Raw genomic sequence first — 24,184 nt, 5'->3', positions numbered from 1 at the left:
ATAGCATGCATAACATTCTAGGTCATTTATATGGACACCCATAGCACAAAACATATAACTAGTGGTGTACGTTTTATGCATAATGAAGATTATGTTCCAACAATTTAATCATAAGCTACATCATAACTAGACTTGAGGACAATCAAAGTTGTATTTAAATGAACAATTACAAGATCCAAACAAATAAAGAAGCAATAATAACTACAGAGCATGGGAAAGAGACCTCTTACAATGAGTGATTGCCTTGCCTGTTAACACAAATTGATTTAAGCGCAGATAATGCAAAATTGCAACAAAATTCATCATATATTAGAAAGGAAGCTCATACTATCTCATGGTAAAATTAAATTCATTATAATTAATAATTTTCGGAAATGGAAAAGGAGTACAGACAAAATATTTCCTTTTTTTTTCCTCCTCCCGTGCAAAAGAAAATTGTTATTTAGCAAAATGAAGCAGAAAAATTGGGTCTACCAAAGAAGAATAATGCAATTAGAATTCCTTAGCACCAAAGTTATCATATTATCATACATATATGTACAACCACTCTGTCGGCAAGGCAACAGCATCAACAAAAGTCATCAATAGTTAAAAGAAATAGCAGTTATATTACAAGTTAAGAATCCAACCTCAAAGGCACCACTAAAGCTCCACTTTAGCTGATTTGTCTTGAGTCGGGGGATCACAACAGAGAGAACTGGCATTGTTGGCCTATACTTTGCAATCAATCTGACAAGTACATATAGCAATTTTAGGCAAAAACTTTTGCAGGCATAAAGATGCATAAAAGTAATAAAAAAAGGATATTAAGAAGACAGGGTCAAATTCCAAGTGAAACTGAAATCTGAGAGACTAGTTCACTTGTGAAGATAGTAATTATGAGAACATTCATAGCTGAATACTTAGAGGCAGTACCTTGCGGCCCTTCCAGATGAAGTGAAGCAAATTATTACAGAGGCCTTAACCTTAATTGCTGCTCGCACCTAAAAACATAAAAATTCGCAACAGAGATAAAATATTACCAACCATCACAGCACAAAAGCAGAAAACATCAAAACCAAAACAAAATCATATTACATATATACAGATAAATAAAGTGATAGAATCATTACAGCAGGTCCATGAACAGGATCCAAAGCAATGAACTGATCAACATCAGAATCAGTCCAAGGATGGAGTGGCTTATCACGTTGGATAGCATTGGAATAGTTGCTAAGGAAGGAGAACCTCTCCGACCAAAATTCCTTGTAGCTATCCCAGAAAGATGTCATATAACACCATCAGCGCTGAGCAGAGCAGACGGACGATCAGCGCAGAGCAGTGCAGCGTAGACCAAGGACGATGGACAATGACGACGACCGACGCTCACGCCACCAAGGACGACGACAACAACACCAACAAAGGGAGGAAAAACGCCACTGACTTCAGAGAACAATAGCCACTAGGGTTTTTACTTTTGGGACAAAATGTCAAGGGTGATTTTGGTATTTTGAAAAAATGGATGTGGGATCAATTAGCTGTTCTAATTTAATTAAGAGAATATTCTATTCTTGAATAGAATATTCCGTTATATCAAACCATTTTGTCACGGTAAGGACTAAATTGAAAAAAAAATTAACGTATAAGGACCCAATTAAAAGGAAAAAAAGTATAAGGACCTAATTGAAAATTTCGCGAAACTATAAGGACCAACAGAGTAATTAAACCTTTTGAAATCAAAGAATAAGTTTTTGGCCTTTAACTTTTAGTTTCCTTCTTCCCCTTCTTTCGTTTCATCTTCAAACTTTGAAAAGAATTTCCCTTTTTGGATCTTGCTCCTTTGTCTTCTTACTTCCAAGCTCCCAAGTTTTCTCTTCGCAGCACTTGTTAGTGTGGATTGCTCGTGTTTCCGTCTGTGCATTCACCGTGCTCACTCCTTCGTAGTAGGTTGGTATTCCTCTTTTCTTCTGTGTTTTTTAATAGTCATCTTTGTATGTGCTTCCTTTGTTGCATGTTCCTTTTTTCGCATAAAGTTTTGATCTTTATTGCATTTTCTCAGTAAAAGATTACTTCGCTTTTCTGGAAGATTGTGTATCCTTGTTTTAATCAAAGTTGTGATCTTACTTGATAGCCTTGGCATTGAGCTCCACCTTTTTTCTGTCTTCTTCAGTCCAAATGGCTTCGCCTTGAGAGAGACCACTCCATCAGCACTTGTAGTGGCTGGAAATTAAGGACCTTCCAGGATTATCTTCTAGAGTCTGTAATCTATTGCTTGCACAAACATCTTCATTCTTTCCTTCTAATAAGTATAGTTCTTTCCATTAAAGAGAGGAGGTCTGTTGCTTGACTGCCCTTCTGTCAAAGTGTCGGACACCAGGTTTGAGACACTGTTATCCGCTATAAGGATCTTTTCTCCAAACTGCAAAGCTTGATCTCTTTAAGACCAAGCTCTTATATCAATTGATGGTTATCAGTTGCTAAGAAAAGGGGGGTTGAATCCTAACCCCTTTTTCGCTTAGTAACACTTGCTGCCTTTCAGATCGCTTTGAGGAGATATTCTTGCTTTTTGTCCCATACCTAGCCAAGAGATATCTTCTTTTTATCTCATAACCAGGCAAGAGATATTTTTCAGTTTTGTCTTCTATGCAGCAGAAACAGAAATGGAGTAGAAGAGAGAGAGAATCACACCAAGAAATATCCTGGTTCAGTTGCTAAGTGCAATGCAGCCTACATCCAGTCTCCATCACAACTATGACGGAATTTCACTATAATCATACAGATTACAAACACAAATTCTCCCTAGGAACTACCCTTCCTATCCGGGACAAGTCCAGAATCTATCCCCAATCCAAAACTTGACTTAGTCACCTACCAAGCTTTCAACTTCTAGGTGCTAACCCAACTTGTAAGGAGATTTCCACAGAATCATGAAACACAATACAGATGTACAAAGGACCTCTAAGACATCTATGGCTTTTTCTTTTAATTTTGTACCCTTTGCCTTTTTCCGCTCACTGGCTTTTTTTTACAAACCTCACACAGTTTGCCTTTTTCACCATAAGACTCAAGACAGACAAAAATAAACAGAAAAATACAACATGAAACACATTGAAGGAGAAGAACTTCTATTAGCTTGGGTAGTTATGAGAACTCTGTGCTTTTTACTCCTTTTCTCCTTGCTTAAAGCCTTGGCTGTTCACCCTTATTATAGAAGGGGAAGCCTCCAAGGTTGAAACGGTTAAACCGAGCCAACTTCTTCTTCTTCAATCATCAAACCGGTCCGGACAGAGAGAGAAGAGAGAGAATAGAAAACAAAAGCCAACATGCAATTGCCTCTCTCTCATCCCTTCTCATCAAGCTTCATCAATCTGAGCCTTCCATCTTGACTTGGGTCCCAAGAAGGATTTTTGACCCTTGATGAACCCTTGATCCTTGACAGCTCCATCTTCTGCTTCTTCCCCACGTAGCTACATTAGCTACCTCCTGTGATGGATGAACAAAAGTAGAGACGAGCCATACCCCAGGGATCTTCTTCTCTGACCAAATTGGATCTTTCACCATTTTTAGGTATGGTGATCTTGAGACTTCTTCACCACATCTTATCATTTGTGGCAAAGATCTCAGTCACACCATACTATAGATCTTTCTTTTGCTAAGGCCATCATTACCTTAGCCTCTTGCTTGTTCATAGCTTCTCTGTGATTTTTCTAATAGCATGCTTCAACCCTCCTTTCCTGCTAGAAATGACTAAAAGAGAGAGGAGAGAAAACAGAGAAAAGCTTTCAATGGAATTAAGGAAGAAATTAAAATGAGTTAAGTTTACATTACCTATGCCTAGTAACGTGTAAAGCAATAATAGCAATCAAATCAATGTAAGCTTTCTCTCTCATGTTACCAAGGCATGCATTAAATCCATTTAATCAAATTTGAATTCAATCAAAGAGAGTGGATAACCGAACCACTTCTCTTTCCTTTCTTTTCTTTTCAAATTCGGCCCATGAGGGAATTGGTCTTTCAACACAAGGTTTTGGGCTTCTTTTTGGTATTATTGGCCCAATCAACACAAGAACATTTCAGCCACAAAGTTTAGAATATTTTCGTACAAGGCTGAAAGTTAACTTCACATTGGGCTTGTCATTTTTGGCCCAAAACCAAATCTGCACAACACAAAGTTGTTAAGCAACCAATTTATAATTATAATAAAATTCCATTAACAATTTTGTAATTTAAACCCTTTTTAACAATGTTTGGTCATCACCATATTTCAAGTTTTCCAAACTCAACATGGTTGAAATAAGTGAGAAATATATATTGTGAGAAATTAAAGATACATGCAAGGAATTAAATGAAAAGCAATTAAAGTAACAAAAATAGAATTTAAGTGACAAAAAGGACTCTTAGCAAGGATTGAAAATTAAGGATTCCTATCATAATCATAGACCACAAACATAATAATTGCTAAAAATTAATCCCAACTAGTCTATCTTAACATCGAGGATAAGTCAAAAGGGCATAATTGATCTTAATCCATAAATGAAAACATAAATAAAAGTACACTAAAACAATAATTAAAAACTAAAATTAAAGAGAAATTAACCTAGAAACCCTAAATTCTGGAGAGAATGGAGAGCTTCTCTCTCTAGAAAAACTAAGCTAAAACATGTAAAAACCTAAACCTAATTGCTCCCCCCTTCATCCCTCTTCAATTTGGCTTGAAATAGCTTCATAAATGAGTTGGATAGGGCTCTGGAAGTCCAGAAATCACTGCCAGCAAGTTGCAATTAATGAGTCATGTGTTAAGACTTGTGTGTACGCACACACACTAGCTAAATCCTGACTCGTGCGTACGCAAACATTGTGTGCGTATGCACACTTAAACTTATGTCCACTTAGACTTATATCCACTATAGCAAATTGTATATTATTTTGAAGCCCCTGATGTTAGCTTTCCAATGCCCCTAAAACTGCCTCATTTGAACCTCTATAGCTCAAGTTATGATCAATTTAGTACCGAGAGGTCAAGATTGACAGCTTTGCAAATCTTTCATTTCTTGAATTTTTCTACTTTCCATACTTTTCTTCCACTTTCTCAGACCATTCTTCCATTCAAAACCTTAAATCACTCAAACAAACATATCAACGCATCGAGTGGGAGAAAGTGAATTAAAATTGGCAATTTTAAGCATAAAAGCATGTTTTGCTTGTTGTACAAAACCTATGTTTCGGACAAATCAGATTGAACATCTAAGATTCTGATAAATTGAATACCTAATCTTAATAGATTTTTTTAAAATAGTTCGATCTTTATTGAATCTATAATCCTTAATTATTTGGGTCAGAATATAAATAAAATATTATAAAAATTATTTATAATTTATTCATAAACAAAGAGAATTAAAAGAGAATAGTTTAATATTTTTTAATAAAATAATAATAAAACCCATTGTATGCAAATTTACATTGACGTTTTATTTTGTTGTTCTTTACTCCATATTTGTCATTCATAAGCAGTTTTTTTAATTGATTAATTATTTAAAAAATTAGAAGTAAAATTAATAGTTCATATGTATTAAAATAATTCATAAATTTTTAGCGATACTTTGATACAATTTTTAAGAAAGATCTTTTTTAATTGAAAACCATCAAAATAGTATTTTTGTATAAAATAATAGCCATGTCTCATATGGTATAGTCCAAAAATTTTTTTCGAACAATAAACTATTAATCATCTTATTTTTGGATTTTTTACTCTTCTAACATATTTTTGTAGGTTAATATGGTACGAAATCATATCAATTTCATCTATGTTGCAATTTTGTCACGATAGATGTGAAATTTTTTCAAATGTTGTTTCGGTGACTTTTAATTTTAGATAATACTATTTATTCTTAAAATTTTAGTCCTCGTTCAACTTTTTAATTTAATAATATTATTTAATTATATTTCAATTAAATTATTTTTTTATTTTAGATAAAGATTTAATTTAAATTTCATCAATTAAAATTTTTTTAATTTTCTCTTTAAAAATAAAACAATTACTTTTTTATTTTCTCTCTCTCATTATATTGATTATTTTTAAAAAAATAAAACGATTACTTTATTAATTTTTTATTTTCTCCATTACCACTATTACATACAACATTTATTTTCTCTCAGCTTTATTTATTATTCGATTCTATATCTTCTTACGGTAAATTTAATCAACTTCTTTTTCTTTTTATTTGTTCTTATTATTCTTTGGCGAAAGCTAGTGCACTCCAGATAAAGTAGGGAGTGCAGCACTCCTTAAAAGTTAATCTACTATCAAAAGTTATCAGGTAAATTTAATTTATTTATTATTGTTATAATTCTTTTTGTCATGGGCTGAACAAACAAACCAGCACTAACAAAAAGACTAATTCCTCTATTACTCTGTTATTATCGATGTGATGTCTTCAAATATTTTCACTGTTTTGTTTGATGGCAGGTGCTTCCACTATCGTTTTAGCTAGCTATAGATTTTGACGCTCTTGAACCCACCCTATTTCACTTCTACCATAAATGACCATCAAAGTCCGAAAAATTGCTGCTATAGAAAAGGAAGATGCATGTCTGTCGCCACTGCTGGTTAGCTAACTCCAAACGCAAAACAGATTCTGTAGAAGAACCCCGGTTTTCATGAAGGCGCATGATTCTCAGATGACGACGCAAGCACAGTATGCATGGCAGTTACAACAAGTCCATTATCTTTTATTTCAAATTAACCTCAAAACCCAATATCTGAGACTTGCCAAAAAAATTTAAAATTTCTAAAAAAAAAAATTAACCTGATTAACAGGTTATCTTTTTAAATCCAGACCATTCAAATAAAATATAATAAATGAAGAGTTTAGATTTAACAAATTCACAAGGTGTGCAGCATTCCATACTTAGCAAGGAGCGTTTAAGGATGAGCCTTATTCTTTACAATGTGTGTGAATTGGATTACTTAATTATGATATTGTTTTTGTTTATTTTTGAGTTAATAGTTAAATTAGTGCTTAAAAAATAGTTCATTCTTTAAATTTATTCTTAAAAAATTTTATTAATCAAATTAATCTTTCAAAAATTATAAATTAATTATTTTTGTCTTTTATATTTATAAAAATTTATCAATTTAGTGTCATTAGGTTATATTAAGATATTAGGATTAAGATTTATATAATTAAAAAAATTGACTAAATTAATAAATTTTTATAAATATATTTGTTCAACGTCTAATTGGACATATTACAATGTATTATGTATGCTATTAGTTAATATTTTATATCATCAAATTGTTTATAAAAATTATTAATTATATAACAAAAGAACAAAAATAATTAATTTATAATATTTAAATAACTAATAACAAATTTAAAAAAATATCTATCTTTTAGAAACTAATTCGACCATTAATTCTTTTGTTTTCTCTTTATTGTTTAAGGAACATAGAACCATAAGAGTCAGCAACTTTAATTTATGCAAACACTAAAGAAGAATAAAGCATGTATATTTTACATATATTTTGTAGGTATTTTTTTATTACTTTATATATATTTATAACACATCTAAAATAATAAGATAACATATAAAATATTTTAGTATATGTCTAAAATATGTTTAAATTTCTATTTATAAATTTTTAACATAAATAATCTTTTTAATAAATTCAAAATAATAAAATAACATACAAAATATTTTTAATATACATCTAAAGTTGTTCAGATCCATACCTATATTTTTTTAAAACAAATTATTTTTAATACATCCAAAATAAAAAGCTAAGATACACAAGATATTTTTAATACACATCTAAAATTTATATTTATATTTTTTAATATAAATAATTTTTTTAACACCTCTAAAACCCATCCAAAAATAATTGTGAATATTATTTTTGTTAAATAACTATTTATTAGACTTAAAACCCAAAAAATTAATTCTGATACTACTATTTTAATTTTAATTTAGTTAGAATTTAATTTTGGTTTGTTATTCTTGTTATGTTATGTTTAAAATTAAATTTAAATTCAAATATTTTAATTTTAAAGAAATATAATTTAAATTTTAAATATATAAAAAAATTTGAGATATAATATCTAAAATCAATTATGTTATTATAATATATAATAATTGATTAAAAATGATTTATGATGAATAGCTAGTTACATGCACCGTATAAATTTTGAATTTTTCTCGTTTATGGTGGAAGAATCAATGATTAGTTCCAATCAAATCAAGATAAGCATTTTCGATTCCTCCCTAATCCATGATTGAAACAAATTTATTAATTAGCTACACGCATCTAAAATAAATAAGGGATTATCATGTTAACAGAAACAGATTCAATAATAAATGTCATGGATTTTTTTTTTGCATGTCATTCGTTTCTAATAAATAGTGTTAAATTTATTTTTAAAAAATAGTGCCAAAAGATTTATTCTCTTAGTTTATTTCTTTATTTGATAGGATAAAATATTAAAAAAGTGTTATTTTTATTCGCTAAACGTGTATCTTAGACAATAAAATTGTTTTTTTTATGGGTTCGCAATAAAATATTTGGAATTTAGAGAGTGAAATATCATATAACGGCGAATTATTATTGCACTAGTTACATCCTATAATTTAACTTCTTTTTATTTATTTTCCTTTTACTCATTTGCATAATGTTATTGTAAACCGTCAATAATAAGAGTTTAGTTTACAAAATAAATTAATATCAATGTTTTTTTTAAAGAAAAATGAATTTTGTTAGAATACTAAATAAATTATTGGAAACATTTTAAGTACATTAGGAGTACTAGTGTACTAATTATTTTAACTGTTGATCTGAATTATAAAAAATATATATAATATATATTAATTAAAATTAACGGTTAAAATAATTGATAGATCACTACAGTGCACTTAAAATGTTTTCTAAACTATTATTCAATAATAGAAACTACTTAGAACTTCTATTACAGCTATCAACATCCAAAGCATGGAATTTTTTTTTTAAATCAGGACCCATAGTATTTGATAGCAAGACCCCTAACAAATTGAATCCATAAAATAATACATGTATAATATATTGTTGGTCCATGTTTATCACGCTAGCGGATGCTGACGATGATATGATGTATTGCAACTTGGAACAACTGGTTTTTTAGTTAAACAATACCCTCTGCAAGTTCCAGCGGTACAAGATAAAAAAAATCCCGGAAGATAAAAAAAAAATTTTCGGAAGAGTGCAGTTAGTTATACTTTATCTTTCGGTTTCTCACACCCAACTCGCAAGAAACGAAATAACGCGCGAATATTCTGCATTTAAAAAAAAAACTGAAAAATGATGACATGGCAACGTACTACTCCTATGTGTCATCCACGTTGCACTCTATTAGCCAATCGTTTACACTCAGTGAATGCTCCCAGTGTGCTCGCCTTCGCAATCCATGCACTCTTCGCGTGCCGTCTCGTGCGTTTCCTGCCTTCGTTTCTCACGTCACATACCGACCTCACTCCCAATCCCCTGCGCTCACTCCTTCCATGCTCCCCCTACTCTCGTTCCATCTTAACCCTTGCTTTCAACATCAGCAAGTCAAAGTAATCAAACCCCATGGCTACCCTATACCCGGACCAAAAATTGGCACTTGCTACAATTTGCGAAAGCGTGGAAGGCTCGTGGAGTTACCCTCCAAGCCACGTTGCCATGCAAACAAGCCTCGTGCCCTTCAAAATTTCACTCCTCTACAACCTACCCCCACCTTATATGCCTACACGCTCACATTATAACCGTGGATTCTTCCTATATTGGAGCATAAGGTGTACTTACCCGCAGAGGAACAAAAGCAGCCTAAAATTATTAGGATTGTGAGTTTGTTGTGATATGAATTTTAAACAGTAGCCAGAAGGAGTCCGAGTCAGAGTCCGATAGAGTCACCTATGCATCAGATCAGAACCGTCGAATTTGAAAAAAGCGTTGATCAACCGTTAATCTTGAACGCGTCACTGAAGCTATAATAATCGCCTCACCCATTACGCTTCTTCTATCCCTTTATCTATCTTAACAGCTTTCTCTGATTCTCGTTCTTCCCTCTCTTCTCCTTCTTTATTTGAATTCTTGAGACGAAAGCACAAACCCTTCGTCACAAACAGAAACTAATAAAAGCTTTCATCGCTTTTGGCTTTAAGATTCTCTCTTGTTGCCTTTCTTCTGCGTGTTTTCTTCCTTTCCCCGCCATCCACGCAGGCAGAAGAAGATGGCGTCGTCATCTCTCGGCATTGCTTGCGGCGGAAACAGCCGCCTTGCCGCCGCTAACTTGAGAATGAAGGATCGGTGTTGTTTTGCCTCGCCGTGTTCCGTCGTGATCGGAGACCTGGCGCGCTCCACGGCGTGTAAGGGGAGGATCTCGATTGCTTCGGCGGCGCCAACGGCGGCTAGGGGGGCGGTGGTGGAGAATCGGATGAGCATTGAGCCGTTCGGGAAGAGAGAGGATTCTAATAAGGGAGGAGGCCGTGACGCCGCCGCCGTCTTGGAGGCGCAGGAGAGGCTGGACACGTGGATGAGGGATTCAGTGGTGGAAATCGTGAAGAATCTGAAGGACGCGCCGCTTCTGGTGCAGATTTTTTCTAAGAGAAAGGGAGAAGAAATCACCACATCGACGACGACGGAGAAGCAGGTGGTTGTGGAGGATTGGCCAGCGGTGAAGCAACGGTGGGAGTCAGGGGAGACGCCGGTGCCAGAAGGAGTCATCTTCGTGGAGGAGATCGGAGGGGAGGATGAGGCGGAGGACGGCGGTTCCGATACAGAAAGAACAACAAGAGCGTGGGGGATCGTAGTTCAGGGGAAAGGCGTAGGGTGCGGGCCGGTTTGCTACCTCTTGAAAACGAGCCGGGTCGGATCTGGTCCTGGATCGGGCATGGGCTTGTGTTCAATCCATTTTTGTTTGGTTCGGGTGAAGAGCTTCAGAGAAAGCGTGGAGTCTCAGCTGAAGAATTGTTGGTTGCTACAGAGTCAGTGGCAGTAGCGGGAAGTATTGGAAGTTGCATCATCTCTCTATTCAATCAATGATTTTGTGAAACCATGGCTTGGTGGTTATAGTAATTAGTAGGGCGCTGTGGTTCAATTTGTACAGATTAAAGATGCTATTTTAGGTTAATTGGATCATGTCATGTACTACTTCTTTAATTCATTGAAAATTGATAATCGGATTACTTAATTTCATGTTAATCAAAATTCCCATTATTCTTAGTATTTTAGTAGTAGTTATTGAATTAGGTCTTTTTCACGTTTTAATTAGTTGATTTATGAAATTTCAGTTGTAGCGAATGTTCAATGAATTTCCAATTTGAATGTCAACTTTGGTTCCTTTTTTATGTCACAAATCACAATTACACCCCCTGATCAAGATTCTTGGTTGAAATTGTGACGGTTTTTTCCATACATGTATGAACTTTAATTTCATAATCACCAATTATAAATTTATTGGTTCTTTCATTCATTCCTTTTTTTATGTTCTGAAAATATTTATGTTCTAAAAATACATGTATGTTCAAGATATGTGCAAGCGGGGAGTAAAAAATATTTATATTCTGAAAATACATGTATGTTCAAGATATATGCAAGCGGTGAGTAAGAATTTAAACTGCAAGGATGACAAGCGGTGAGTAAGAATTTAAACTGCAAGGATGACAGTGCTGAAGACACATGTATGTGCAAAGTATTTTTATGTTCTGAAGATATATGTATGTTCAAGATATGCGAGTGAGAATTTAAGCTAAAATACATGTATGTTCAAGATATGTGCAAGCGGTGAGTGAAAATTTAGGGATGACAGTGCTGAAGACACATGTATGTGCAAAGTATGTGTAAGCTGTGAGTGAGAATTTAAGCTGGATGACACGCTAATTTGAGCTGCAGCAAGCGCTGAGTGAGAATTTAAGTTGGATGACATGCGGTGCTACAGGCATGACACGTGGTAAGTGACAAAAGCATGGAAAAGCTGAGTCATGGCAAGACACGTGGTGTGAGTGACAAAAGCACATGTGGCGAGTGACAAAAGCATGGGAAAGCTGAGTAACTCAGAGTTAGAAGACTAATATGTTTGGGTTTAGACAAAAAAACCTTAGTCTTACTGTATTGATGTTTGTAGCATAATTTAAGAGTGGATTGTAAGACTAAAAAAAGGGGACTGGATTGAATTCACCAAAATAAAAAAAGGAGTTATACTTAACATGCTAGAAAATTTTTTGTTTTTCTGGAAAGTGTTAAATAAAAATGTCATAAAAAAATTCATAAAAATGTGTAATTTAATTATTAAAATTGTGAACACATTTGTTGGCAAGATGAAAGATAGTAATAATATAATTTTTGGATTAAAAATTAAGTGTTAATTTTTTTATGAACTTAAAAACTATTTCTTAAAAATTAATTGTCAATAGCAATCACTTTTATTTACTTGTAACGTAGAGAGTACGGTACTCCCAATTATTTTGTGTTTTTGGATTCACGTTGGTCAACTGTAGTTTGAATGAAAGTGATTTTTTAGAATTGATTTTGGGTAGAAGTTAGTTTGTGCCAACATGATTTATGTTTGGTAATTTTAATTAAAATTGATTTTGATAAAATAAATATTGTTTGGATAATATTAATTAAAATCACTTTTAGATAAATAATTAATTAATTACTAAAAAAATATAATATTAAATTATAATATTATTTTTTAAGTATATTTAATTTTTTATATTTTTTAATATTTTTATATAGTATTTTTTTCATAGTACTCTATTTTAGTATATTATAATTTTTTATTATTATAATAAAAATTAATATTTATTTTTGATATTAAAAATAACATAAAAATTGACAAATTTTTTAAGTATTTTTTTATAATAAAAATTAATATTTATTTATTAAATTAAAAATAATATATAAAATAACATATTTTAATACTCTTTTTAAGTACTTTTAATAATTATATTTTTATTATTATTTTAGGTTCTAATTTTTTACTAGTTATATTTTTATTATTATTTATAATTAATTTTTTATTTAATTTATCATTTTTAATAGGAACAATAATATATATTATTAAAAATTAAAATAGTAAACATTGCACAAAAATTAGAAAAATTATTTTAATATTCTCAGTATTTTTTATTTAGAAAAAATGATGGAAAAAAACAAATAATAACGAGCAACAAACCTAAATGTATGTTGAGTAAAAGAAGAAGCTATAATTTCTTACTTCTAGTAAACGAGCTTTTAGGATGTAAAATCACGTTGGCGTTCAGAGAAGAAAAATTGCCAAACATCAAAGAACAACGTTCAAACCACTTAAACGCACTTTTATCCTCTCCAACGCGTTTCACAAAAACACCCTTTGTTATTCAATTTTTTTATGTTATATTTATATTTTTTATTTTTTTAAATTGTTAATAATTTCAATTAATATGAATAAGTGAATGAAAATACAAATAAAAATAAGAAACATAAATATCAGACAAAAAATAAAAATAAAAAAGGTATAAAAATAAATTAAAATAAAAATATGAAGATTGTAAAAATAAATATTTTAATTTATTTTCACAGTCTTCATATTTTTATTTTAATTTATTTTGATAACTTTTTTATTTCTATTTTTTTTTGTGGCATTCATGTTTCTTATTTTTATTTATATTTTCATTCACTTATTCATGTTAATTGAAATTATTAATAATTTAAAAAAATAAAAATTATAAATATAATAATAAGGAAATTGAATAACAAAATAACTAGAAGTACCGTACTCTCTACGTTACAAGTCGATAAAGGTAATTGCTATTGATAATTAATTTTTAAGAAATAGTGTTTAATTTCATAAAAAAAAATTAACACTTAATTTTTAATCCAAAAGCTATATTATCACTATCTTTCATCTTACCAACAAATATGGTCACAACTTATAGTTATTAAATTACCTTTTTTATAGGGTTTTTTATGACATTTTTATTTAAGGCTTTTCAAAAAAACAAAAAATTTTCTAACATGATAAGTATAACTCCTTTTTCTTTATTTTGGTCAATCTAATGTAGTCCTTTTCTTTTGTCTTACAATCCACTCTTAAATTATGTACTACAAACAGTATTTTAATAAGACTAAAATTTTTTGGCTAAGTCCAAACATATTTCTCTTCTAAATCCGAGTTACTCTTTTTTAAAATAACCCATTACAGTTTTTGCAATAAATTCCAACCATAGTTACAAAAACATTACACACTTTAGTTACCGCAAGGATTAACCCAACGTTATAATTATAAATAAGTGTGTACGACTGCTGCTCTATGAGACTCATGATCTGCTACAAAGCAGAAACTCAGTTTCCCATAATTTCTCACTCAATGCGTATCATTTCTGCGGTCTGTACATATGTCTTTAACACTTAAAGAAAAGAAAAGCCTTTAACATAGTAAAATCTCCCTTAACTATCAAGAGATCCAATTCACTCCAAGTCAAGATGTCATAGATATAGTGGTAGCGTGTGGGGATAAATTAGAAACAAAATATCACTCCCTCATTAGAGAAGTAACGAATTTAACTTTGATGTTTGATTTTTACAACAATGACTTAAGTGTTATATATAATAAGAGAGATCTCAATTGATCTTTTTTTTGCCTGGCAGTGAGTATTGAGAACTTGTTAATCTTTTGCCAACCAATAATGATTAGTTTACTAATTTATTTAAATAAGAGTTATAAATTTAAATTTTATTTTATATATGTATTAATTTATTAGACTAATAACAAATTTCTAACTAGAACCTCTTCAAAAAAAAAGTTAATCATTTTCTAATGTATTAATTAAAATTAAGGATTAGTTTAGATTGAATCTTAAAAATCAATTTTGTTGGAAAACTAACTAGGAGGTAGATAACTAAAGTCAACTAGTTGAAAAATAAGAGATCTATTACAAAAAAGAAAAAATAACTCCCCACTATTCTAATTTTTCGAATTTCAAAACTAAAAATACAAAAGATTGATTTGAGTTGGCTTATATTGTAGTTGGCTCTCTAGACATTTTTTTTAAATACTTTTCATATACTGACCCAAAATAAAGTAATCCTAAAAAGGTTAAAAGTCCACCCAATAAGGGTGGCCTCATCTACTTCTACCCAACCTCATAGAGGTTGGGCATGACAACGGTAGTTCAATCTTATTAAGCTAAAAAAGTAACTAACTCCTAAGATATCTTCCACTTATCTAGAAGGGAGTAGGGAACAGTTATCCACCATCAAAGGTGGAACTACACTACAAGATGGTTATTTATTTTACTGTAAATATACTACAAACTCAGATATATTTAGAACCCAATCTACAAAAAAAACCTGCCTAAAACATTTGCTAACTTAAATATCGGAGTCTCTTGAGGTACCACCCCCACCTTTTCACAAAGAACTCGGATGGCGGCACCTCAGCTCCAATACAAGTCAGTCGGTGTCACAGAGGGAGTCTGGACCTCACGTTCAATCCTAAACACAATCCAATTTTAGGTAACCCTCGAAACATTGGCGTCATTGCCAGTGACCTGGGAGTCTACACCTACGCATGGTGGACAAACATTTCAAGGACAGCCATATGGCATCTGAATTGGAATTGAAGCCTCACAACGATGATCGAGCACTTGTGCTACCTCCACCACAGGAAAGAACAAGTGCCCCATCACGGGGAGGTACATCCGAAAATCTACCACCACGGCGGGTCCATTTAGAAATTCACCCACCTGAAGATGAAAAACCTCTTCATCCCACAGAGATACTGGGACTCATACACAGGCATCACAGTCGATTAGAGCAACTCGAGCAAAAAGCTGAACGACAACGAGAAGCGGAAAGAGAATTGTGAAAAAAGGTACAGCAACAAAGAGAAATGGAGAAAAAGCTCTCGAGATTAGAAGCCGACCTTAGAAGTCGAAACAATCAGGCCAATCGAGAGGAAAGCCCTCTTGGAGGAGAAGATCCTTCGTTGAGAAAATCATGTGAGCTAGAGTTCCAAAAACTTTAAAAGTCCCGACATAGATCTTTACGATGAGAGACACCACCTTAGATACTTTAAAAGTCGGATGTACCTGGCTAATACATTTGATGCAATTCATCGTAAGGCCTTCCCGATAACACATACCAAAGCAACATGAAATGGTCTGATAACTTACTGCCTAGGTGAGTGACTTGCTTTGATGATTTGGCAAGAAAGTTTCTTACCCGATTTTCAATTTAGAAGGATAAAGTCAAACATGTTCCAAGTCTCTTAGGAGTAAAACAAGTGGTCAGGAATAATTTCGAGATTATATGGAAATATTCAATAAAGCTTGCTTCGAAATACAAAACTTACCTCTCGAAGTAGTGATAATGGAGTTGGTTAACGGTCTTAGAGAAGTGCCGTTTTTTCAATCTATATCAAAGTGACACCCAACTTCTTTGTACAAAGTGCAAGAGTGGTAGAGAAGTATATCAATATAGAGGAAAAGGCCCGACTTAGAGATCCAGTCCCAAAGCCAACCCTTCCTTACCAAGATCGGGATAAGGAAAAGGAGCAAAAAAAAAAAAAAAGAGGAGTACAATTCAGAGAAGCCTCGAATATAGCATAACTACACCCCACTCCGAGTTTCTCTTGTTGATATCTACAGGGAGATCTATTACACTAAAAAGCTTCCATCTCCTCGTCCTATTAAAAATAAAATGGTAGAAGTCGGATAGAATATTGCAAGTATCACAAACTATACGGACATTCTACCAATAACTATTATGATCTGAAAAATGTTATAGAAAAGTTGGTTAGAGAAAGTCGGGTAGAAAGGTTCCTCGCTGAAGGTCGGATGACCTAAGAAAAAGGAAGAGAGGAGATGAAGATGGAAGTTGGCGAGATTGGGCACCATAAACCTTTGATAAGCATATACACATGATAATGAAGGATTCGCAGGAGGAGGAGTTACTAAATCCTCATGTAAAAGACATCTTAAGGAGGTATACCAAGCCGGGAAAGATAGTAGAGCTTCCGATCTGCCCACAATCTCAGTCACCAAAGAGGATGAACAAGGAGTGACACCTGGTCATGACAACCCTGTGGTAATTACAATGATCTTTGCTAATGCGAATCTACACAGAACTTTGGTGGCCAAAAAAGTTCGACCGACATACTATTTGAGCCCGTGATGAGTCCATATTTGACAATATATTTTAGCTTGAATTGGATGGAGTCATCACATAAACTTTTACTTATTCACCAAAATAGCATACTTTTGTGTTTGATCCCTAAATTGAACCTAAATGTGAAAACATGCATTTTTGTGCTTAAATTGAGCAATTTAATCTCACTTTTATTCCATTTGATATGTTTGTTGAGTGATTTCAGGTTCTAGAGACAAGAATGGTTTGGTAGAAGTGGAAGAAAGCAAGCAAAAAGGGAGAAAACATGAAGAAAACAAAGGAGAAAAGTATCTCAGCCTGTGCCCACGCACAGCATCTATGCCGATGCACAGAATGAAAAATCAGGACCTGTGCCCACGCATAGCTTCTGTGCCCCTGCACAGGGGTAAAAAACAGCACCTGTGCCTACACACAGGCTGTGCCCATGCTCAGAACATAATGGAAATCAACACCTGTGCCCACACACAACTTCTGTGCCCACGCACAGGTACCAACGTGTGCCACCATTAAAATTGCACGTGGACTCCCATTTTGGGGTCTTTTTGGCCCATTTTTTGAAGGCTTTGGAGCATATTTAAAGGGGAAAGCAACTATATATCATACCATCCACTACCATACTTCATATAACACATTTTAGCAGTAGTTTTAGAGTAGTTTAGTTATAGATTTTCTCTCTTAGGGTTTTAATTAGGGTTTCAATTTAGCATTTTATACTTCAATTTTGTTCTTGGATTTTGCTATCTCATTGTAAGTATTTCTTTAATTCTTCTTTTATTACACTACTTGTTCTTCACTTTCTTCTACTTTAGTTTCCTTTGTCAATATTTACATAGCCTTGCAATTTTAGATTTCTAGTTGTTGAATTTAATGTTTGATACTTATTTTATGTTTATTTGAGTTGATTTTATTGATTTTGAGCATTTATAATTCATAGTTTTTATCATTTTCCCAATTTTGCCATGTTTTATGTTTTTGCCCATTATGTGTTTGATGAAATGCCAATTTTGATTATGGGGTAATTTTCACCCCTTGGTTTGGGGAAAATGAGTTTATGGATTACTAGAACCATAATGTCCAACATTTAGTGATAATTCTTGGGTTGTTAGTTATTATTGTTTCCACTAACGCTAGCTTTTTACCAACTAGTTTGGTAAGTTAGTTAGGATTTGCGGATTAATAACAATTATGCTCACTTAACTTATCCTTCGATGTTAAGGGTTGACTTAGTGAGATTAATCCATCACAATTATCATAGTTGTGGTTATGGCAAGGAAGGAATTTCATAACTCATCCCAAGTCAAGGTTTCATTTTTGTTTTAAATCACATTTTCACCACTTTATAGTCTTACTTGTTTATACTGCATACATAATTCTTTTATTCCTTTATTAGTTCATTAATTGCAATTTTGTCTACTTCTTTTATCTCTTTATTTGTTTGTCTACTTCTATCATTGAAAACCCCCTTGCTTTCTCACAACCAAAATTATATGCACTTGTCGGCACTAGTTCCTAGGGATTAGTGACATCTTTGTTTGTCTACTTCTATCATTGAAAACCCCCTTGCTTTCTCTTTTAACTCTCGGTATATATATTTGCTTTGATTAGTGACATCTTTAGAATTATAATTTGATTGATGATCAATGGTTGGGTTTGGACTATACTTGCAACGTCAATCCTATTTTTAGTGCGAAAATCCAAACCCGTGCTTTTGGCCATTGTCAAATTTTGGCGCCGTTGCCAGGGAACTAGCGTCATGAGTGCTATGTTTTGGTTGTTGTTAATATGTGAATAGTGTGAATAGATACTTTTTGGTTTTTTGTTTGTTTTTGTTGGTAATTAGGATTTTGTTTATTTTGTTAATTGATGTCTTTAGTTTTTGTTTTCTATTTTCTCTATGAGTTATCACCCTCTTGGTTTGGAGTTTGGTTATGATTATTTTCTAGGGTTTGATAACTTCAATTTTGAATTGCATCATGGGATTGGAGCATCACTTTTGGAAGGAGCAACCTCCTCTATTCTATAATGAGTCATACCCTTCCCAATGCACATACTCAACCCAAGGATATGGTGGATTTCATCTTGATTATACACCTCCACCACCATATACCTATGATCATACCCCCAACATAATCCTCAACCACCACATTTTCAAACACAACACCACTACTACCAACAACCACATCCATACATACCACCTCCAGATGCTCATCAACATGAACTACCTCCCACATATACAACCTTCCTCCCAAACAATGAACCTCATTTTTCACCACAATGTGAAGCTTTTCCACCTTTGGCCCAAGAACCACAAGACCTTCAAGCCTTTCTCCAAGAGCAAGAAGGATTCTGAAGGACACAAGGGCACTTCATGGCTACCATAGGTGAAGTGGTAAACCGCTTAATTTTTTTACACTCATCCGATCAAGGCATTCCTCTTGAGGAATGTATAGGATCAACTAAAGAATGTGGTAAAGAGGAGAGCATGGAGCCACAAGAGAAAGAAGAAGGGTTTTGCACCTGAAGTGCAACAAGAGGGAGAGAGTGAAGTATGTGAACCAGAGGAGAGAAAGGAGGAGTTGAGAGAGATTGATCAAGATGAGGATTCCATCATTGATGATTTTTGTCCTCCTTGATCAATCCCCTCAATGATCCTAATGAGCCTCCTCCCATTGAGTTTGAGAGAGACATAGAGGTAGACTTCTCACAACCTCCATGTTATGATGTGGGTGATGGGGAAGAGGAGGAAGAGGAAGTTGGCGAGGAAGAGGTTGACAACCAAGAGCATATTGAGTGGGTGGCAATCTCACCTATGAGCTTCATTAGCCCCCATCAATATGCTATTTTGGAGACGGACTACCAACTCAAGGTCCTTCTTGGGTTGGTACATGATGAGCGGATAATTTATACGCTTTTTGGCATTGTTTTTATATAGTTTTTAGTAAGTTTAAGCTACTTTTAGGGATGTTTTCATTAGTTTTTATGTTAAATTCACATTTCTGGACTTTACTATGAGTTTGTGTGTTTTTCTGTGATTTCAGGTAAATTCTAACTGAAATTGAGGGATTTGAGCAAAACTCTAAAGAAGGCTGACAAAAGGACTGCTGATGCTGTTGGAATCTGACCTCCCTGCACTCGAAATGGATTTTCTGGAGCTACAGAACTCCAATTGGCGCGCTCTCAACGGCGTTGGAAGGTAGACATCCAGGGCTTTCCATCAATATATAATAGTCCATACTTTATTCGAAGAATGACGACGTAACTTGGCGTTAAACGCCAAGTACACGCTGCTGTCTGGAGTTAAACGCCAGAAAAACGTCATTTTCCGGAGTTGAACGCCCAAAACACGTCATAACCTGGAGTTTGACGCCAAGAAATGCCTTAGCTCGTGGAATGATCAAGCTCAGCCCAAGCATACACCAAGTGGGCCCCGGAAGTGGATTTATGCATCAATTACTTACTCATGTAAACCCTAGTAGCTAGTCTAGTATATATAGGACATTTATCTATTGTATTAGACATCCTGGATTGTAAATTGAATCCTGTGATCACGTTAGAGAGGGCTGGCCATTCGGCCATGCCTGAACTCTTTGCTTATGTATTTTCAACGGTGGAGTTTCTGCACACCATAGATTAAGGGTGTGGAGCTCCGCTGTACCTCAAGTATTAATGAAATTCTATTATCTTTTATTCAAATCTCTCTTATTCCTATTCCAAGATATTCATTCGTACCCAAGAACATGATGAATGTTATGAGTCAGATTACCCTCATTATCATTCTCACTTATGAATGTACGTGATTGACAACCACTTCCGTTCTACATGCAACAGAGCTTGAATGCGTATCTCTTAGATTCCTTAACGGAATCTTCGTGGTATAAGCTAGATAGATGGCGGCATTTATGAGGATCCGGAAAGTCTCACCTTGTCTGTGGTATTCCGAGTAGGATCCTGGGAATCCGGAAAGTCTCACCTTGTCTGTGGTATTCCGAGTAGGATTCCGTTAATGAATGACTGTGACGTGCTTCAAACCTGTAACCTGCTGGGCGTTAGTGACAGACGCAAAAGAGGGATTCTATTCCAGTAGGGGAGGGAACCAACCGGTGATTAGCCGTACTGTGATAGAGTGCGTGAGCATTAGTTTTCACTGCGAGGATGGGATGTAGCCATTAGCCATGGGTGATGCCTCCAGACTGGTTAGCTATGCGAGTGACAACCGCATAGGATATTTCCCCGAGAGGAAGAAAGTAGCCACAGTTGATGGTGAACCCCTATACAAAGCTTGCCATGGAAAGGAGTAAGAAGGATTGAGTAGAAGCAGTAGGAGAGCAGGCGTCCTTGAGCTCTACAGCATCTCCATCCGCTTATCTGAAATTCCCACCAATGAATCTGCATAAGTGTTCTATCCCTTTTATTATTCCTTTTTATTTCTTTATTCCAATAATCATAATTACCCTTTAATCTCCCTAACTGAGATTTACAAGGTGTCCATAGCTTGCTTCATACCAACAATCTCTGTGAATTCGACCCTTACTCACGTAAGGTTTATTACTTGGACGACCCAGTACACTTGCTGGTTAGTTGAACGGAGTTGTGAGAATAAACAGTGCCTTAAGGGTAAATATATGCTAAAGCTCAAAAGATAGAAATCACAATTTCGTCCACCAAGTTTTTGGCGCCGTTGCCGGGGATTGTTCGAGTATGGACAACTGACGGTTCATCTTGTTGCTCAGATTAGGTAACTTTCTTTTCAAAAATCTTTTTCAAAAATTTTTCTTTCCTTTTTCGTTTTCCAAAAATGTTTTTCGAAAAAAATCAATAAAAATACAAAAAAAAATTAGAAAATCATAAAAATCAAAAATATTTTATGTTTCTTGTTTGAATCTTGTGTTAATTTTTAAGTTTGGTGTCAATTGCATGCTTTTAAAATTTTTCTTGCATTATTTTCGAAAATCTCATGCATTCATAGTGTTCTTCATGATCTTCAAGTTGTTCTTGATAAGTCTTCTTGTTTGATCTTGATGATTTCTTGTTTTGTGTTGTTTGTTGTTTTTCATGTGCATCTTTGCATTCATATTTTCCATGCATTAAAAATTTCTAAGTTTGGTGTGTTGCATGTTTTCTTTGCATAAAATTTTTTTCAAAATTATGTTCTTGATGTTCATCATGATCTTCAAAGTGTTCTTGGTGTTCATCTTGACATTCATAGCATTCTTGCATGCATCTTGTGTCTTGATCCAAAATTTTCATGTTTTGGGTCATTTTTGTGTTTTTCTTTAAAACTTTAAAAATCAAAAATATCTTTTCCTTGTTTCCCTCCTAATTTTCGAAATTTTGGGTTGACTTGGTCAAAAATTTTTAAAATTAGTTGTTTCTTACAAGTCAAGTCAAAATTTCAATTTTAAAAATCTTATCTTTTCAAATCTTTTCCAAAAATCATATCTTTTTCATTTTTTATATAAATTTCGAAAATTTCAAAAATCCTTTTCAAAATATTTTCAAAATCTTTTTCTTATCTTTATATCAAATTTTCGAAAATTAGCTAACAATTAATGTGATTGGTTCAAAAATTTGAAGTTTGTTACTTTCTTGTTAAGAAAGGTTCAATCTTTAAGTTCTAGAATCTTATCTTGTAGTTTCTTGTTAGTTGAGTCTTTTTAAAAATTAAATCTTTTTCAAATATATCTTTTTATCTTTTATCTTATCTTTTTCAAAAATTTTATCTTTTTCAAAATTTGATTTCAAAATATCTTATCTAACTTCTTATCTTCTTATCTTTTTCAAAATTTGATTTCAAAATCTTTTTCAATCAACTAACTAACTTTTTGTTTGTTTCTTATCTTTTTCAAAACCACCTAACTACTTTTCCCTCTCTACTTTTCGAAAATGCTATCTCTCTTTTTCAAAAATTCTTTTTATTTTAAACTTTAATTTTAATTATATTTTGTCTTTGATTTTCGAAAATTACTAACCTCTTCTTCAAAATTATTTTCGAAAATCCTCTCCCTCTCCTCTCTTTTTCTATTTAATTATTTAATTACTAACACTTCTCTTCACCTCTCTTCATCCACAAATCCGAATTTCCTTCTTTCTTCTTCTACTAACATAAGGGAATCTCTATACTGTGACATAGAGGATTCCTTTTTCTTTTCTTGTTTTCTTCTCTTTCATATGAGCAGGAACAGGGAAAAGGGCACTCTTGTTGAAGTTGATCCAGAACCTGAAAGGACTCTGAAGAGAAAATTAAGAGAAGCTAAATTACAACAATCCAGAAACAACCTTTCAGAAATTTTCGAACAAGAGAAGGACATGGCAGCCGAAAATAATAATAATAATAATGCAAGGAGAATGCTTGGTGACTTCACAAAGCCAACATCCAAGTTTGATGGGAGAAGCATCTCTATTCCTGCCATTGGAGCCAATAACTTTGAGCTTAAGCCTCAACTAGTTGCATTAATGCAACAAAACTGCAAGTTTTATGGACTTCCATCTGAAGATCCTTATCAGTTCTTAACTGAGTTCTTGCAGATCTGTGAGACTGTGAAGACGAATGGAGTTGATCCTGAAGTCTACAGACTCATGCTTTTCCCTTTTGCTGTAAGAGACAGAGCTAGAATATGGTTGGATTCACAACCTAAGGATAGCCTGGACTCCTGGGATAAGCTGGTCACTGCCTTCTTAGATAAATTCTTTCCTCCTCAAAAGCTGAGCAAGCTAAGAGTGGATGTTCAAACCTTTAAACAAAAAGATGGTGAATCCCTCTATGAAGCTTGGGAAAGATATAAGCAGTTGACCAAAAGATGTCCATCTGACATGTTTTCAGAATGGACCATGTTAGATATATTCTATTATGGTCTCTCTGAATTTTCGAAAATGTCACTGGACCATTCTGCAGGTGGATCTATTCACCTGAAGAAAACGCCTGAAGAGGCTCAAGAACTCATTGACATGGTTGCAAACAACCAGTTCATGTACACCTCTGAGAGGAATTCCGTGAATAATGGGATACCTCAGAAGAAAGGAGTTCTTGAAATTGATGCTCTGAAT

General features: G+C 33.5%; 1 protein-coding gene, 1 long non-coding RNA gene and 1 other non-coding gene across 3 annotated transcripts; 1 reads left to right on the top strand and 2 right to left on the bottom strand.

Moving 5' to 3' along the window:
* Positions 1 to 205: 205 nt before the first annotated feature.
* Positions 206 to 1,038, bottom strand: LOC112718273 (uncharacterized). The gene is made up of 3 exons (XR_003160733.2): positions 916 to 1,038; positions 630 to 729; positions 206 to 248 (listed from the first exon to the last, which is right to left on the bottom strand). It is a non-coding gene; the product is annotated as an uncharacterized lncRNA (long non-coding RNA).
* Positions 1,039 to 9,861: 8,823 nt separating this feature from the next.
* Positions 9,862 to 11,212, top strand: LOC112715793 (uncharacterized). Its single transcript, XM_025767615.3, has one exon. It carries the CDS (start codon positions 10,221 to 10,223, stop codon positions 10,986 to 10,988), a length of 768 nt encoding a protein of 255 aa, XP_025623400.1. The 5' UTR covers positions 9,862 to 10,220; the 3' UTR covers positions 10,989 to 11,212.
* Positions 11,213 to 23,848: 12,636 nt separating this feature from the next.
* LOC112719555 (small nucleolar RNA R71) lies at positions 23,849 to 23,952 on the bottom strand. The gene has a single exon (XR_003161853.1). It is a non-coding gene; the product is annotated as a small nucleolar RNA R71 (small nucleolar RNA).
* Between the last annotated feature and the right edge of the window lie 232 nt (positions 23,953 to 24,184).

The sequence above is a fragment of the Arachis hypogaea genome, chromosome 10 (assembly GCF_003086295.3).
Source record: "Arachis hypogaea cultivar Tifrunner chromosome 10, arahy.Tifrunner.gnm2.J5K5, whole genome shotgun sequence".
Classification (NCBI taxonomy): Eukaryota; Viridiplantae; Streptophyta; class Magnoliopsida; order Fabales; family Fabaceae; genus Arachis; species Arachis hypogaea.
This window is presented reverse-complemented; position numbering and strand designations above follow the sequence as displayed.

Coding starts and splice junctions, on each gene's coding strand:
- LOC112715793 (XM_025767615.3), top strand. CDS start 10,221: ATGGCGTCGTCATCTCTCGGCATTGCTTGCGGCGGAAACAGCCGCCTT.